This window comes from Pseudorasbora parva, chromosome 2, assembly GCF_024679245.1.
Source record: "Pseudorasbora parva isolate DD20220531a chromosome 2, ASM2467924v1, whole genome shotgun sequence".
Lineage (NCBI taxonomy): Eukaryota > Metazoa > Chordata > Actinopteri > Cypriniformes > Gobionidae > Pseudorasbora > Pseudorasbora parva.
This window is the reverse complement of record NC_090173.1, coordinates 21,994,998-22,013,019: the sequence shown is the minus strand read 5'-3', so window position 1 is coordinate 22,013,019 and position 18,022 is coordinate 21,994,998. Positions and strand designations below refer to the sequence as shown.

The window sequence follows — 18,022 nt, the reverse complement described above, 5'->3', positions numbered from 1 at the left end:
AGCTTTTCTAAATGTGCCTTTGAAAGGAAAAAACAAAATATGACTGATGTGCATCTTGAGACAATGGCAACATATTTAAAGATAAACAGTGCAAGTTCCTTTCAGTTAAAACAGATTAAACATGCATTTTAGTCTGGGACTAGCTTAAGCCTTGTCTGTGAAACCGGGGGAGTGTCAATTTTCTACATACGTCAAACAATGAAATCCTAAAACTATTCTCAGCGATTTATTTTGTGACTTTTAAAACTTTGCCATCCTCATACTGGATCAATCAGTCATCCATGAACTATGTGCATACTCATTGTAGGCCTGTAGAAGTTGATTCTAATATTAACTTTTCCTCAAATTTTCCAGGCCATACTTTGACCACTTAATTTTTCTATCCAGAACACGACCAAGATAATTGACTGATGTTCTATTTACAAGTACACAACCATCAACTTTGACTACCAAATCATCTATCTTTTGTAACTTACATTTAGACCCAAAGATAATAGATTCTGTTGTAACCAGATGTCAAATAAATACTTGTCAAGTATTTAGGTCTCTGTGTTTGGTTTAGTATCTCATATAGTGTAGATGTGTTGTCAAGTGTAACAAGAAATATACTGTGTTCTTAACTTAAATGTTTGCAAGTAAAGCATAAACTTTAAAAAGAATGCTTAATTCAGTGCTTCACTGTTTGAGTAAAACATACTTGAAACTGACCATTGCAAAGTAAACTTCAATTTAGAAATTACTCAAACATACATATTCTTTGTTCATTTTTACACAACTTAGTTAAGTAGATTTGACTTAAATCCATACATGTGAACTGTACTTAGTGCAAAAACTTGCAAAAGAAAACTTTTGACTGACAGACAAGGTCTGCCATCTGCCAACAATTTTTTTACTTTTTATATTTATTTTTTTATATCCACTTTATAGCCACATGGACTGGCATTTTGCATGACATACAAATATTAAAGCGTTCTTAAATTATATTTATGATAAAAATGTTCTTGTCAACATAGTTGACAAAGACACCAGGGAAAACATATTTTTTGTAATATCATAATGGTGTTTAATGATTAAGCGTTGGAAATAGTAGATGAACACTGAAAACCAATAGTTTTTTTTCTAAGGAAGCACATGGTTTTTACATTTTTTTTGGCCGATGTTAAATTACAGAAATTGTAAAATCTGTATGTATAATAATAATAATAATAATAATAATAACAAATAAAAATTGTATATATAAGACATTGCTCCAACTGTCTGTTTTGTTCAAGTTACAAATACTAAAGACTGACATTAAACTGTAACTGCAGGTGTACTGTAAAAACTTACAGCATATAGTGACATTATGCTCCACCAGGGGCAGGCTCTTAAATAATCAGGACTTAAAGTAGATTTCATGAAGACATTGGAAGAAGAAAAAAAAGAAAACGGAAAAATAGTGTAACAACTACAGTCCCTGACAAAAGTCTTGTCGCTTGTGTACAAATTGACCTAAAGTGCCGCTGAAATATATTTCTAATCAAGATTTTTTTTACAAGAAATGGCTCATTTTAATCCCACCAGCTTTTGTGATAATGTTTCAGTGAAAAACTAAACTTTCAAAAAGTATTCTAATATTCACAGCTTGGTGAAGCCCATTGAGTCAATTTTTGCAAAGACATAAGTGTTGTCACCTTGTCATATGAGCTTCACCTGTGACTAATAATGGATCAATTAGGTCTCAAGTGAGTATAAAAAGAACCCCAGTACACTAGACCTTCACATCAACTGCAACTAGACCTCTGCAAACATGCCTAAGATTCACCCTGAGACTAAAGTTTTGATTATCATGAGGCTGAAGACCAGATCCACTGCTGATGTGGCAGACACCTTCAATGTGTCTCAGAGTCAAGTATAGAGGATAAAAAAAACATTTGAAGAGACTGGAGACGTTTTTGACAAGCCCAGGTCAGGCAGACCCCGCAAAACAACTGCTCGAGAGGACAGTTTGTTGGCTCGAAAATCCAAGGCCAGCCCATTTCCAATGCAGCAGAGCTCTACGAGACCTGGTCACCTGAAGTCCCTGTGTCAACCAGAACAGTTTGTCGGATTCTGTCTAGAAATGGCCTCCATGGTCGAATCAGTGCCCAGAAGCCAGCACTAAACAAAAGACAATTGAAAAACCGTGTGGCATTTGCCAAGGCCCACAGCCTGCTAAGAGGATGGACGAAGGTGGCAGAAGGTGGATTTTTCAGATGAATCTTCTGTTGAATTACACCACAGTCGCCGCAAATATTGCAGGAGACCTACTGGTGCCCGAATGGATCCGAGATTCACCCAGAAAACAGTGAAGTTTGGTGGCGGAAAAATCATGGTCTGGGGTTACATCCAGTATGGGGGTGTGCGAGAGATCTGCAGGGTGGAAGGCAACATCAATAGTCTAAAATACCAAGAAATCTTAGCTACCTCTTATATTCCCAACCATAAAAGAGGCCAAATTCTGCAGCAGGACGGTGCTCCATCGCATACTTCCATCTCCACATCAAAGTTCCTCAAGGCGAAGAAGATCAAGATGCTCCAGGATTGGCCAGCCCAGTCACCAGACATGAACATCATTGAGCATATGTGGGGTAGGATGAAAGAGGACGCATGGAAGACGAAACCAAAGAATATTGATGAACTCTGGGAGGCATAAGACTGCTTTCTTAGCTATTCCTGATGACTTCATCAATAAATTGTATGAATCCTTGCCAAACCGCATGGATGCAGTCCTTCAAGCTCATGGAAGTCATACAATGTGTTTCATTACTAAATGAATCAGCTGCTTTGAACAAATTGGTTGAATAAATGATTCAATGACTCACTCATTAAGTTTTGATTCAGTTTCATATTTAAAAGTATTTTTTCATCACAGTTCTATATTCAAAATGTTACTTTTAAAAAACTATTCTGAACATTATTTATGCATGTGTAATTGAGTCAGTTGAGATGCAACTTCTGTGTCACCTCTTTTGTGTCACATTTTATTGTTGTGCTTTGATTGGTAACAGCTCTATAGTGTCTTATTATTCTTATTGTATTTATTGATCAAATATAGACATTTCTCAGACAATAGATACAGATCTTTTAGATGAATTTAAGGAGTGCTGCTCTGGTTTTAGTCTTGACTCTGTCTCGCCCTGCCATGGTCTTGGTCTCACCCTCACAATGGTCTCGAAATATGTGGTCTTGAATAAAACACTAGAATACTGTATATCTTGTTAATCTAAAAATATAAATCTTTTGCAACGGTCAATGTCTTTTCTGTCACTTTTGATCAATTTAATGCATCCTTACTGAATAAAAGTATTAATTTCTTTGCAACAACAACAACAAATAAAAAACATACTCCAAACCACTGTTTTCAGCACTGACAATACTAAGAAATGTTCAATATTAGATTGATTTCTAAAGGGTCGTGTGACTGAAGACTGGAGGAATGATGCAGAAAATTCAGCTTTGCCATCAGAGGAATAAATTACATTTAGAAATATATTAAAATAGTCAAATTTAAATGTACTAAATATTTAATGTTGTATGTTTTAGTGTGTTTTTGATCAAATAAATGCAGCCTTGCTGCAAAGCATGTGGAAGAGACTGTGCAAAGACTATTTTTAAAGCTTCGCTTTTTCTATGGGATCAAAAAGAGCATTGCATTAATGCAATTGTCAGTCTCTTCTACGAAGTGGGAGATGGAATATCCACTCAGAGAGTGCCTATCATATTCCATGGCTTTCTGCTCAGACAGCCAACCAATACGGTAAAGAGGTAATGAACAACATATAGAATGTCATGTGACCTCCTGAAAGCTTGGAATAGAAGCAGAGTGCTTTAGCCTACAGTGAGCACAGTGTACTCACTTATCATATTTATAGCTGCCAACAATTTATACAATTCATAATTTGTTTCGCCTGAATGAGCCACTGCAAGTGTCCCAATCACACAAAGTAAATAATAGACTTGAATGTTTTTATTGACATTATATAAAACCACAGGTTGTAGTCTGTAGTGATGCAATGACAAGCACATATTAATCATGTTAAATGAGAGATAAGGGCTTTGGATATTTTTTAATACAAAATTCAATTCATCATAAAGCAATACTGAGCCTCACCCCCACCCTCAGGCCACTCCATGAAGCTCTACATTGTGCATAGGCCTATTTACAATCTCGCAAATTCTAACTGCATGCACTCCAAATGCTCACAATGGAGCCTAGTTTTAGTGGTGGTACATTCTATCTAATTTCTAGTATTAATGCGATGGAGAGTGTGATGGAGAGACATGTACATGCTTAGAAAAAAAGGTACATCGCTGTAATTGGGGAAGGTACCTTACATCTTTGTTCCTCAATTACCCCTAAATCGTACACATTAGTACCTTAAAGGTAAATATTAGTACCTTTTCGCTTTAGTAACTTAGGCTACTGCCCCAGTGACAGAGTCGTACCATTCTTCTGACTTAAATATCAATAGCTTAAACATTTGAGCTTTAGGTACTGTGAGCTAAAAAATCAGTTGACCCAGCATGGACCATCTACATACATGCTTGACCCTTAAACCCCAGCTGTCAAGAATCCAGGCCTATGATGCAAAATGTTTTAAACAAAGCATGTAATGCATGTAAATCTAAATATCAAATACAGCTTTTTTGGAACAGTGCATATTGCATCTCTCAATTACCAATCAGCATGCTAATAATACTACCATAACCTTTCTTGCTGCAAAATGTACATTTAAAGTTCCAACAATTGAATTGTATAAATGATTAAATTATTTATTGTTTGAAAACAAATGTTTATCCTTTATACAACAATATTTGTATTGTTATTTTTTTAAATAGATTTAAAATGTAAAAAGTCTTCACATTGATAATGAAAACAGAGGTCTTTAATGTAATAAATGCATGTTAAATGCATGCTACTCTAAATGTCTGTGACCCCATGAAACTTAAAACCAGTGACTTTATGAAAATGTGTGTGTATATATCTAGCAAAAGTACTTAAGATTTAGTCACACATGGCCAACATCCACTTTGCTACTCAACCACCTGGAATGACAACACCTGCCCAAAAAGTTTACATCTGATTTGCATATAGTTGACAAAGAGAGAGTGGCCTCTGGAGAGATTTGACAGCGAGAGGTTAATTTTACATAGCTGAAGGAGAGAAACGTTGATATGTATAATGATGTGTTGTTTGATGTACACATAGATAAATTATGTGGGTGCTGGACAACAACAACAAAAAAAAACTTTTAAATTAATTTAATTTTAAATCTTAGTAAAATATATTTTAATTGCTTGTAATGTGACAGCATAAATTATTTAGCCTTTATTTTAGAGAACGATTCCTTAATGCCAGTGTATTTTGGGCTGCCATTCATAGCCATTATTTAGCTTGATTAGCCAGGACATTGTTTTATATATAACTCTGACTGTATTCGTTTGAAAGAAGAATGTTATATACACCTAGGACAGCTTCAGGTGAATTTACAAATGACGGACGGACAGATGAATAGAATAGAAAGATAGATAGATAGATAGATAGATAGATAGATAGATAGATAGATAGATAGATAGATAGATAGATAGATAGATAGATAGATAGATAGATAGATAGATAGATAGATAGATAGATAGATAGATAGATAGATAGACGGACGGACGACAGAAAGAAAGTCAGAGTTATACATTGATAGACAGACATACAGACAGACGGATGGGTGGATGGATGGATGGTAGGTAGATGACAGATGACAGACAGACGGATAGATAGATAGATAGATAGATAGATAGATAGATAGATAGATAGATAGATAGATAGATAGATAGATAGATAGATAGATAGATAGATAGATAGATAGATAGATAGATAGATAGATGGATAGTTAGATGAAGGGATGGATGAAGGGATGGATGGATGGATGGACGGACAGATGACAGAAAGAAAGACAGAGTTATACATTGATAGACAGACATACAGACAGAGGGATGGAGGGATGGATGGATGGATGGATGGATGGATGGTAGATGACAGACAGACCGACGGATAGATAGACAGACAGACGGATAGATAGACAGACAGACGGATAGATGGATGGATAGATGGATGGATGGTAGATAGATCGATGACAGACAGACAGACAGACAGACGGATAGATAGACAGACAGACGGATAGATAGATAGAAAGATAGATGGATGGATGGATGGATGAATGACAAAGACAGAAAGAAAGACAGACAGTTACACATTGATAGACAGACATACAGACGGATGCATGGTACAACCCCAAATCAGAAAAAGTTGGGACAGTATGGAATGTGCAAATAAAATAAAAAAGAAGTGATTTCTAAAATTACTTTGACTTGTATTTCATTGCAGACAATATGAACACAAAATATTTCATGTTTTGTCTGGTCAACTTCATGTCATTTGTAAATATGCATCCTTTCCTGTCATTCAGACCTGCAACACATTTCAAAAAAAGTTGGGACAGTAAAGCATTTACCACTTTGTAATGTTGCCATTCCTTTTCATAAAACTTAAAAGACGTTTAGGGACCGAAGACACCAAGTGATGAAGTGTTTCAGGTGTAATTTTGCCCCATTCTTCCTGCAAACAAGTCTTAAGGTGGGCAACAGTACGGGGTCTTCGTTGTCGCATTTTGCGCTTCAAAATGTGCCACACATTCTCTATTGGAGACAGGTCGGGACTGCAGGCAGGCCAGTCAAGTACCCATACCCTCTTCCTCCGCAGCCAGGACTTTGTAATGTGTGCAGAATGTGGTTTTGCATTGTCTTGTTGAAATATGCATGGACGTCCCTGGAAAAGATATCTTCTTGAAGGCAGCATATTATGCTCCATAATCTCTATGTACTTTTCAGCATTAATGGTGCCTTCACAGAAGTGCAAGTTACCTTTGCCAAGGGCACTGACACAACCCCATACCATGACAGACCCTGGCTTTTGGACTTGTTGCTTGTACCAGTCTGGATGATCCTTTTCTTCTTTGGTCAGGAGCACACAGAGTCCATTCCTCCCAAAAAATACCTGAAATACTGATTCATCTGACCACAGTACACATTTCCACTGTGTGATGGTCCATCCCAGATGCCTCCGAGCCCAGAGAAGTCGACGGCGCTTCTGGACACTGTTAACATAAGGCTTCCTTTTGGCACAGTACAGTTTTAACTGGCATTTGTGGATGTAACTACGTATTGTGGTACTTGACAAAGGTTTGCCAAAGTAGTCCTGAGCCCATGTGGTGATATCGCTTATAGATGAATGACGATTCTTGATGCAGTGCCGCCTGAGGGATCGGAGATCACGGTTGTTCAGCTTAGGCTTGGGGCCTTGTCCTTTACGCACTGAAATTCCTCCAGATTCCTTGAATCTTGTAATTATGTTATGCACTGTTGAATGTGAAATATCCAAATCTCGTCCTATCTTTCTTTGAGGAACATTGTTTTTAAACATTTCAATAATTTTCTCACGTATTTGTTGGCAAACTGGCGATCCTCGGCCCATCTTTGCTCCTAATGCTGCTTTTGTACCAAATCATAATTTCAATCACCTGTTGACATCACCTGTTTCAAATCACATCATTATTTAACCCTTTTACCTCATTACTAGCCCTAAATTGCTCCTGTCCCAACTTTTTTTGAAATGTGTTGCAGGTCTGAATGACAGGAAAGGATGCATATTTACAAATGACATGAAGTTGACCAGACAAAACATGAAATATTTTGTGTTCATATTGTCTGCAATGAAATACAAGTCAAAGTAAATTTAGAAATCACTACTTTCTTTTTTTATTTGCGTTTTCCAAACTGTCCCAACTTTTTCTGATTTGGGGTTGTAGATAGATGACAGACAGACAGACAGACAGACAGACAGACAGACAGAAAGACAGAAAGACAGAAAGACAGACAGATAGACAGATAGATAGATAGATAGATAGATAGATAGATAGATAGATAGATAGATAGATAGATAGATAGATAGATAGATAGATAGATAGATAGACAGATGGATAAATGGATGGATGATAGATAGGTGAAAGACAGACTGGCAGACAGACAGACAGACAGACAGACAGATAGACAGATAGATAGATAGATAGATAGATAGATAGATAGATAGATAGATAGATAGATAGATAGATAGATAGATAGATAGATAGATAGATAGACAGACAGAAGGACGGACGGACAGACAGATAGATAGACAGATAGACATATAGACAGACAGATAGACAGATAGACAGATAGATAGATAGATAGATAGATAGATAGATAGATAGATAGATAGATAGATAGATAGATAGATAGATAGATAGATAGATAAATAGACAGACAGACGGACGGACGGACAGACAGATAGATAGACAGACAGACATATAGACAGACAGAAAGATAGATAGACAGACAGACAGACAGACAGAAAGATAGATGTGTGTTATTTCAAAGTGTCTAACATGACCCTGTTGTCTTAGCTTGTATTCAGAACAACTGCCTGTCGTATAGCTTGTGTTGTAACAGCTTGTATTCACACAAATTCCTATTTTTCTTTCTAGATCCGCCTGCATAGCACAGTATCTGAATCATGTCAGCAGATCTTTTGCATAGCTTGTCTAAGAGGACATTAAGATGAATAATTGTGCCTGGATCTGCTAAATATTTGATTTATTGAATGCGATGGTAATATGTTTGAACTAGCAAATTAAGTGTGCACACATTTATGCTTGATGTAAAAAAAAAAAAAAAAGGAAAGTAAAGTAAAGTAAGTCAGATGAGACGGCTATAGAGAGTACACTGTAAAAAAAATGTTGTTGGATTTTGTTGGTTTAACTTAAAAAAATAAGTAACCTGGTTGCCTTAAAATTTTGAGTTTATTGAAATAAAAAAATTGAGTTGATACAATGAATGAAATTTGTTTAATAAATAGAAACTCAAAATATTATTGTATCTGAACCAAATAAAAAATATGATAAATCATGAAAATAGCACAATTTGGCATGTTTCACTGTTTCATCAGAAATAAAACACACAATTACCCAATATGCTTAAAAAAACTTTTAAAAATATTTTAATAAAGGTTGTCAATTCTCAAAAAATGTTCATTGTATTAACTCAAAATTTTTATTTCAATAAACTTAATAGGAAAGGGTGCTTGAGTTCTAGCAATCTATTTTGAGCAAGTCAAGTAAAATGGCAAAAACCAAACTGATGTTTGACCTGTGTTTGTTTTGTTTTTACCGGAAAGCAAGACATATGAAATGAAATGAAAATGAATCTGAAATGAATCTGAAATGAAAGTAACACTTTTTTACTTTCATTTCAGATACTCATATCCATCAAACAAGGCATAGAGAAATAAATCTTGTTTTACCGTTCTCTAGAACTTCAGGTCATAAAACTGACCTCAGTTTTAGGGGTCCTCAATTATGGAGTATATTAAGTTTGTCCCTAAGATCTATGTCATCTTTACTCGTCTTTAAAAAACAGTTGAAAGATCTTTTAATTTTACTATGACAGTCTTTTGTCTTAGTTTCCTGCAGTATATTTCATATGCTGCTCTTCTCCTTTGATCCTCCTTTACCTTTACCCTTCAACATCTGTAACCTTAAGTTAAAAGGATAATCAGGCTTCTGAAAATGTGTTTTTCACCCTTTTTTATTTTTTATTCAATTTATTTGTCTGCGTGTCTTTTCTTGTGTTTTTTGTTTTTTCATGTAAGTGGAGTGGAACTCTGTATAAACCCAATTGGGCTTCGTTCCACCCCTTGTACTGTATCCATGTGATATTCGTGCAGAAATAAATAAATTAAAAAATATATATATATATATAACCATTAGGAACAATGGTTTACAATGGAATGCTAACATAAGAAAGATGATAGATAGATAGATAGATAGATAGATAGATAGATAGATAGATAGATAGATAGATAGATAGAGATAGAGATAGAGAGAGAGAGAGAGAGAGAGAGAGAGAGAGAGAGAGAGAGAGAGAGAGAGAAGAGAGAGCAAAATGGCAAAACCAAACCGATGGCATTGTTTTACTGCTCCATCACACATTTGGTTGTTGGCACCAGTGGATTAAGATAAATTATCCGGATCACTTTGAAAGTGAAATTCAGACAATCTGCATGTCCTAAGTTTGTTTATTATACAATGACTCGGATAATTTAGGAGACAAAGCAGATGGTTCATTTAACCTCTGAGCAGCATATGAAAATGAGGGTGTGACTGACTTTGGATAGGTGTCACCTCTCAAAAGATGGATATATGAGTAAAATCATTTAATTTGTATAACGATTTTCTTAATACCCCAAGCACTTTACATGTACAATGGAAATATCTTAATCTGTACCTACATGAATAAATTATTCTGTTGATAAGACAGTGTGTGTCAATGGGCTTTCCGCACATCAGCTGCTCACGTGACAGCACTGAAGAAGGGTGGTGGGTGAAGGAAATGAGCTTTCAGAACCGAGAACATTAAATGTTCTGAGCTGAGGAACTGTAAAAGAAAATGAATAGTAACAAGATGTCATCTGTGGAGTTAAGGTTAACTCGTACAGCTAAGAGTACAAGCTCTCAATGTTGAGCACATGTGGAATGAAAAAAAAAAACTATATTTGAATGGCTTCAAGGGCCATTCATTATGCAAGTTAATGACTTGTTCATGCAAAAGAAAAAAGAAAAAAAATCAAATGTTGTTATGTTTTGAGGCCCATTACTTTTGCCTAACAAAATAGGGAAAGAACTGCCAAAGCCTATAAATTGAGGAATAAAAATATATATATATTTGAAGGTTTTATATACCTTAACTACAAATGAAATATTAGCATATTGATCGCATACATCATTCACTACTGTTACATTACATTATGTGGAGTGTCATCACATACTTTTGCCTAGTTTTATTGGTTAATACTGGAGTGATTTCAGTCTAACAATTGTCACGGTTCAGAAACATTAAGCACGTGACATGTAGCCTAATGACGCCATTTCAGCCAAACCATGGCTATGCTACAACTAAAAATAAATCTCGAATCAAACGCAGGATATTAAGGATATCCACGAGTTACACCGAGCCTTTTAGTATGAAGACATGTAATGTTATATGCAAGTCAAGTCATTGTGAACAATCCTGCCACATGAAGTATTTACAATACATAGGCAAATAATAATAAAGGTAAAAACCAAGATTCATTTAATCTTTAAACCCTAAAAGGTTATTTTTTTCCTCGTATAAGTTCACAGCTAGACTATTGTTTAAGTTTTAATATTCACTTACGCAGAAATAGCATTCATCTAGCGCGCCGCGAGGGTGCGCAGTGGCTTTTTTGCGTCAGAAGAACGTTTAATCTTACGCAAGTAAACTAGTTGATAATAGTTCAGATTATAGTGCTTAGTTACTTTTAAGCGTGGTATTAAAACCCACCTTTTTAGCAGAGCTTTTAATTGACTTGCTACTTCTTTATTTTGTTTTATTTTATTTTTCAGTTTTATTTATTTATTGTTGTTGATTGTTTTGTTTTTAAATTCTGTAGCACTTTGAGATTTTGTTTAATATAAAGTGCATTATAAATAAAATTTATTATTATTATTATTATTATTACTTGGTAAATAAATTAAATCACAATTTATTTATTAATACTCTATCAAGTCTATAAATACTACTTCTACTACTAACATTAAACACTAATAACTAATTTACTAATAAATACTGTTTCATTTTCTTAAACACAATGTTAAATTAATATGGTCAGTGTTTTATAATCAACACGTCTCCTTTATAAGTATTTTATCTTGTAAGGAAAAAATGTAATAAACTTTTTATACCTTTTTTATATGTAGGCTATATAAAATGTTGTTAACAAATTAAAATGTCAATTATTTTATCTCTCACCCATTTCAACTTCGCGTCATTGTTTATACACACATACTCATTCAAACTTGCAAATGCATAAATGTGTGGATGTTTTGTGTTGTCATTTAAAGAATTATTGAAACTAATGTATTAAAGAGAAAATTGTCAGCGAATTCCTATTTATTTTCGTCAAAAGACATTAGTAAGAGTCGTTGAATCTAAATCATTCGTTTGTGATAAGTGGAAACAAACTTTTCTAGTTTATTTAAAAAAATAAAAAATAAAAATAAAAATGGTGTGGATTGTGCGCTTTGCTGGCCCAGGGATTACGTTGGCCTGCATAAAACAAATTTACAATTGTAAAAAATAATAATAATATCAGCTGATGAATTCGTTTAAAACACAGTGACCTGACGCCTCATGGACTCCAGAGTGTATAGGACAGAGTTGCACCAGTACTTAAGAAACTGTTCAAAGAAGTTTGGAATCGTGGGCTGCGTAACTAGACAATCACTTGGCACGTGAATCGACAGATACAAATCGCTGTGGGCGTTATATTGTTACCCTTTCGTGTACCACCATGTACTAATGAGCAAATATATTCGAACTTCTTCAGCCCCACTATATTGAGCGTGGGCTTTATATGGAGAGGAAGACATGCTCAGCATTGTCATCTAAATTAATTATTAGCTTCTCTCTTTTCCTGCTGTCCACCAACGCCTGTCAAGACATCCATGTGCAGACGAACTCATTAGTTTGACGTATAATCCTAAAGTTTGGGGGATTCGGTTTATAATGCACGATTTATAATCTTGCAGTTTAAAAACTAAAGTTACAAACTGTAAATACCATCTTTCTCACTTTGCTGCCTGGAATTAAACTCGATTTTTTTCAACTGCATGCAGGACAAATCTGCATCACTCCATTCCACAGGCAGTGAGAGGGGGAAAAAAAGGAACTCGTTGGCGTTCCTTTCCTGCTTGTTTGGACTCAACAGAAGGCTCGCTGTCGATCTAATTTCGTTTTGGTAACAGATCAGTTCAGTGATTCAATTAGACGGGTCCAAAGCCAACCCGGACTGATCTGCGAACTGTGGCGTCACTTCCAATTCGAGTGTTAAACAGATTTCCGTTCTAAACACACATAATGAACTCTGCGTTCAGCTAGTCTTAAAGGCAACAGGGGACATTACTCTTATTAAAGAGGACAGCCTAGAACACATAGGCCTGCTTCAAAACATTACAGTAGGAAGATAACGCATTATTCACTAAACTCGCGCGATTAAAACGTAGAAACTAAATGCAGCTGGTAAGTGAAGAGAAGGCCTAAATCTCAATGCAAAAGTCTGAAACGTTCTTTCTTTATTTCTCTTTCTCTCATTCGGAGAGCCTTTCACGCAGGGTTTGACATATTCTAGCTGTTATCAGATTGATGGGCTAGTTTGATTGAAGTGGCTTTGTCATGCAAATGTCAAGCGCGTGATGGATGGTCGCCGTGCGCTGACAAACTTCTGGAGGTCCCCTCACCATTGGCGCCGTGACGTCTCACGTGACCAGCAGCTGAGGTAAAGATGTGTTATAGGGAAGCACGAGCAAATACTCAAGAGGTAAGCATTCCCCCCTTCCGCATGACATACTGTAGCGAGCTTGCAGGACAGGAGGCTCTCCCGATCTCTCAGGTTGACCCTCCGCCATTAATAGCGTATGGACAATTCCAGAATGAACTCTTTCTTAGAGTACACAATTTGTAACCGTGGGACGAACGCCTACTCGCCCAAGACTGGATACCACCACTCGGACCAGGCGTTCTCGGGCCCCTTCCTTACCGCGCACGCAAGTGACAGTTATAACGCTGATGGACGACTTTACGTAGGGGGGAGCAACCAGCCAGCAACAGCAGCAGCACAACATCAGCACCAGAGCGGCGTTTACGCGCATCACCAGCACCAAACGCATCAGAGTGGCATTGGCCTCCCCTATGGTGGCACGGGGACTAATTATGGGACCCAGTCCTGCGCCAACCCGGACTATGCGCAACACCAGTATTTCATAAACCCTGAGCAGGATGGGATGTATTATCACTCATCGGGGTTTTCAACCTCAAATGTCGGCCCTCACTATGGCTCCATGGCTGGTGCATACTGTGGTGCCCAGGGAGCCGTTCCAGCCGCACCTTATCAGCATCATGGATGCGAAGGCCAGGACCACCAGCGAGGTTACTCACAAGGCACCTACGCCGACTTATCGGCCTCCCAAGAAAGGGATAGGGACGCTGATCAGTCGCCACCTGGGAAGACATTCGATTGGATGAAAGTCAAAAGGAACCCCCCTAAAACAGGTGGATTGAATTGCCTCTTTGAAGCAAATATCTAGTGATGTACACTCAACCCGGGAGAAATAATGCCTTACATAAAGCAAATACGCTTTTAAATCTAGGCCACATAACCAAAATATAACATTATACACAAATAAGAAACCTTTTACGTAAGATGTCTAAAAATACAAATAAATGAATAAAACGGACCTATTCACTTCAGTTTCAACCCGTCTCCCCCTGCGTTAATGCATCAAACAGACATGCTTTCGTTCGCCGTAGGAAATGCACCAGCACTGTTATCTTTAAGCTTTTCCAGGTTCTCGCCGCGCAACATTCGTTTTTGTTGGCCTCCATTGTGTTCTTAAGCTTTCGTCTCCTGTCCCAGCCGCGTTTGCCTCACAACGATTTAGTACACCAACTTTTACGCAAAGGGGCCACCATTTTGACACACTGTACAAATTGAGTGGTCATAAAGCCATCTTTGGGGAGTATTGAATTACATGTATTCATATACCCCATTATGAGTTCCTTCAAAATTGATAAATACAGACAGGGGACTTATTGTAAGGTTAACAAAAGTTTTCAATACCGAATAACTTGTTGAATTTTCTTGTATGCACTGCAATTTAAATGGTCACATCTGGTTAAGGATAAGAACAGCACGATTGATTGTTGTTGGCGTTTTTATGTTGATTTTATAAATATAAGCCCATGATTTTTTTATGCTATGATTCATTTATCTCTGTTAAAAAGTTTGACACATAGTCATGTAACCATCACTCATGTAACCATCCTTTCACTTTTTCCTGACAGCTAAAGTGGCCGAGTACGGACTGGGACCGCAAAACACAATTCGGACGAATTTCACAACCAAACAACTCACGGAGCTGGAGAAAGAGTTTCACTTCAGCAAGTATCTCACGCGAGCGCGGCGAGTCGAAATCGCGGCCACGCTGGAGCTGAACGAGACGCAGGTTAAGATATGGTTTCAGAACCGCCGAATGAAGCAGAAGAAGCGAGAGAAGGAAGGACTCGCGCCTGCTTCGTCCACCTCGTCTAAAGACCTCGAGGATCACTCTGATCACTCAACTTCAACATCTCCAGGAGCTTCTCCGAGTCCGGATTCCTAACAGAAGACAATACATTTGGGTGCATTGAACAACAGATTCGAAATATATCGTAAAGTCTATTAATTTAAGCATTCCAAAATGTGCCATAAAGACTTTCTCGTGTTCTTTTATTATATGACTATTTGTTATTAGGAGACTGAACCGAAAAGTGAAAAGCAAAAAGACTCTTTGCACAACAATGGACATATTACACCGTCTGCTTAACATTTCCAAAACTCATTGGAAACATTCGTGTGCGTGTTATACAGGGTTTGTTTTTTGTTTTGTTTTTTTTACAATAATGATAAATATAATGCACTTTCACAATGTTTACAAGTCTCTAAACGAACCGACATGAATTTGCAGGGGCTTACTAGCAGTGTTGTCAGAATATGTATTGAGTTTTTATTGCGTTTATGATGATTGATTTTTATGTTTCATATACCTACATATTTCATATAGTCTTGTGGATTGTATCTTAAGGGTTTTCGGACTCCTTGCACTATGCGTTTACAGGGTAGGCCTTTACTGAACACCAGCACAATTTACAGGAACATGTGAACGATTCCCTCTCAACGTACACTATGCCATTTACAGACAGAAATAATTAATACTGTGTTGCTAGTCAGGACTAATTTACTACATATTTTTTTAATTTAGAACGTGACATTTACCTTGGGAAAGTTCCATTCCGTTTGTAGAAAAAGGACAATGCAGGGTTTTTAAATGTACTTTTCTTTATTAATAGATTTTTTTTAGGCTAGTATTTTTATGCGCAGACAAACTGAGTTTTATTAGTCATCGTCTGCATGGTTCCGTAATCTATATGTCTCAATCAAATGTTTTCAGTTCTTTATCTACCTCAAATAAAACAATATTTTACTGAATCAGTCTTCGTGTGGTGTATATAAGAAAACGTGTGAAGTGAATGATGACATGGTTTAACAGCCCTTCTCTTCACTTTAGGGTGAGAAAGCGACCAGCAGTCTGTGGTGTTATAGGATGCTCGGAGCACGGAACGGAATGTTGTTGAGCAATCAGGGTGGCTCACGATGACCTTTTTACCTCATTGCGCTTCTGGGATATCTAAACATACAAACAGACTCGCTTACTGAGTGGTTTAGGGGTGGCACAAATAGCACGGAGCCTGCTTTCAAGACATGAAACAGAATTGTAGGGGGTGCATTTTAGTTATTGAGTGTTATAAATTGACATTTTATTTATTGCTATACACATTGAACACATTCAAAAAAATCTTCAGAAATCTTTAGAATAGTCGTGTACATCATGCATTTAATTGTCATTCATATTCATAAAAAGCATTCTGGGGGGGGGGGGGGGGGGGCTTCAACATTAGCTCTCCAAATCGGTTGCTAAAATATTATTGTAATTAACACACAAACACACATTTAAGAAATTAACAGTGTAAAAAAATAAAAAAATCGTAAGATTAAACCAAGACAGACATGTTTGGTCTTTGTAACAATGTTAGAATTAGGTTCCCTTCAGAAAACACGCACACCAGCTCCCAGGGTGGCTCTGTTAATGAAACGCATCGAGGCCAGTATCTTTGTGGGAAGAAAGACTACATAAGCTATTGTAACAAGCCCTTCCTTGAGAGAGCGAGAGAGAGAGAGAGAGAGAGAGAGAGAGAGAGAGAGAGAGAGAGAGAGAGAGAGAGAGAGAGAGAGAGAGAGAGAGAGAGAGAAGGAGAGAGAGAGAGAGAGAGAGAGAGAGAGAGAGAGAATAAAAAGAGAGAGAGAGAGAGAGAGAGAGAGAATTGCTAAGCGAATTGCTAATTACGAATGCTAAGCTTCAATAATTTGTTTCTGCCAACATAGCTATATGACTAACAATACCCTTAATATTACGAAAACACTTACAAATTATGTTGTATTTTATGAGATAATTATCTACAAAATATATACACAAATAATACAAGCATAACGATTTGGCTCAACATATATCAATAAAAGGAAACGGATACGATAGTGCAATTGCTCTATGATTCGCTGTCGACCATCTGCTGGTGCAGATTTCACTCACGCTGTTTGGGGCGTTTGTCCTGTAGCCCCCTGAACGGGCCTTTGATCCAACCGCTGCCCCCGCGGTCAACCTCCCTGCTCTGCATTTAAACGTAAAGTGATGCTTACAGTAGGGGGGTTTAAATAGAGGTCACCATTAACTTTACCTGAACTCTTTACCAAAAAACTGAAGAAAAAAAAAAATAGACGAGTCTCTGACTTCACTGTCCCATGGCAAGATGATGTTACATTCAACAAATATATGTATATATATATATTATATATATATATATATATATATATATATATATATATATATATATATATATATATATATAAAATGCATTAAAAATAAAAACATTCTGCAAAGATTAGGCCTATAATAATTATATAGGCGATTGGTTTTTAGTTATTTATTATTAGACTAACTTTAATTTATCACTAATAGGACTATTTAATATGTAGTCTATTGATTTGTGTAGGCATATGTATAGCCAATTATGTTTTTTTTTTTTTTTACATGACAGTATCTACAGGATTTGTTTAGGACTGTCATTGACTTGACACAGCCTTAATTATTCTTCATTAATAGGTACAGCCTACTCTTACAAATAAAATAAAAAATTATTTAAAAAAAAAAAAAAAACCTGTTGGGCCAATCCAAGTTTGGGTCAA

At 36.6% G+C, this 18,022-nt stretch overlaps 1 protein-coding gene and 1 long non-coding RNA gene across 3 annotated transcripts in view; one reads left to right on the top strand and one right to left on the bottom strand.

Annotated features, from left to right (window-relative positions):
• Positions 1-18,022, bottom strand: part of LOC137094600 (uncharacterized) — a 305,846-nt gene that overhangs the window by 58,793 nt on the left and 229,031 nt on the right. The gene's annotated exons all lie outside the window — the stretch shown is intronic.
• hoxb1a (homeobox B1a) lies at positions 13,510-15,575 on the top strand. The gene is made up of 2 exons (XM_067428839.1): positions 13,510-14,235; positions 15,028-15,575. The coding sequence occupies exons 1-2, from the start codon at positions 13,602-13,604 to the stop codon at positions 15,342-15,344; spliced, it is 951 nt and encodes a 316-aa protein (XP_067284940.1). The 5' UTR covers positions 13,510-13,601; the 3' UTR covers positions 15,345-15,575.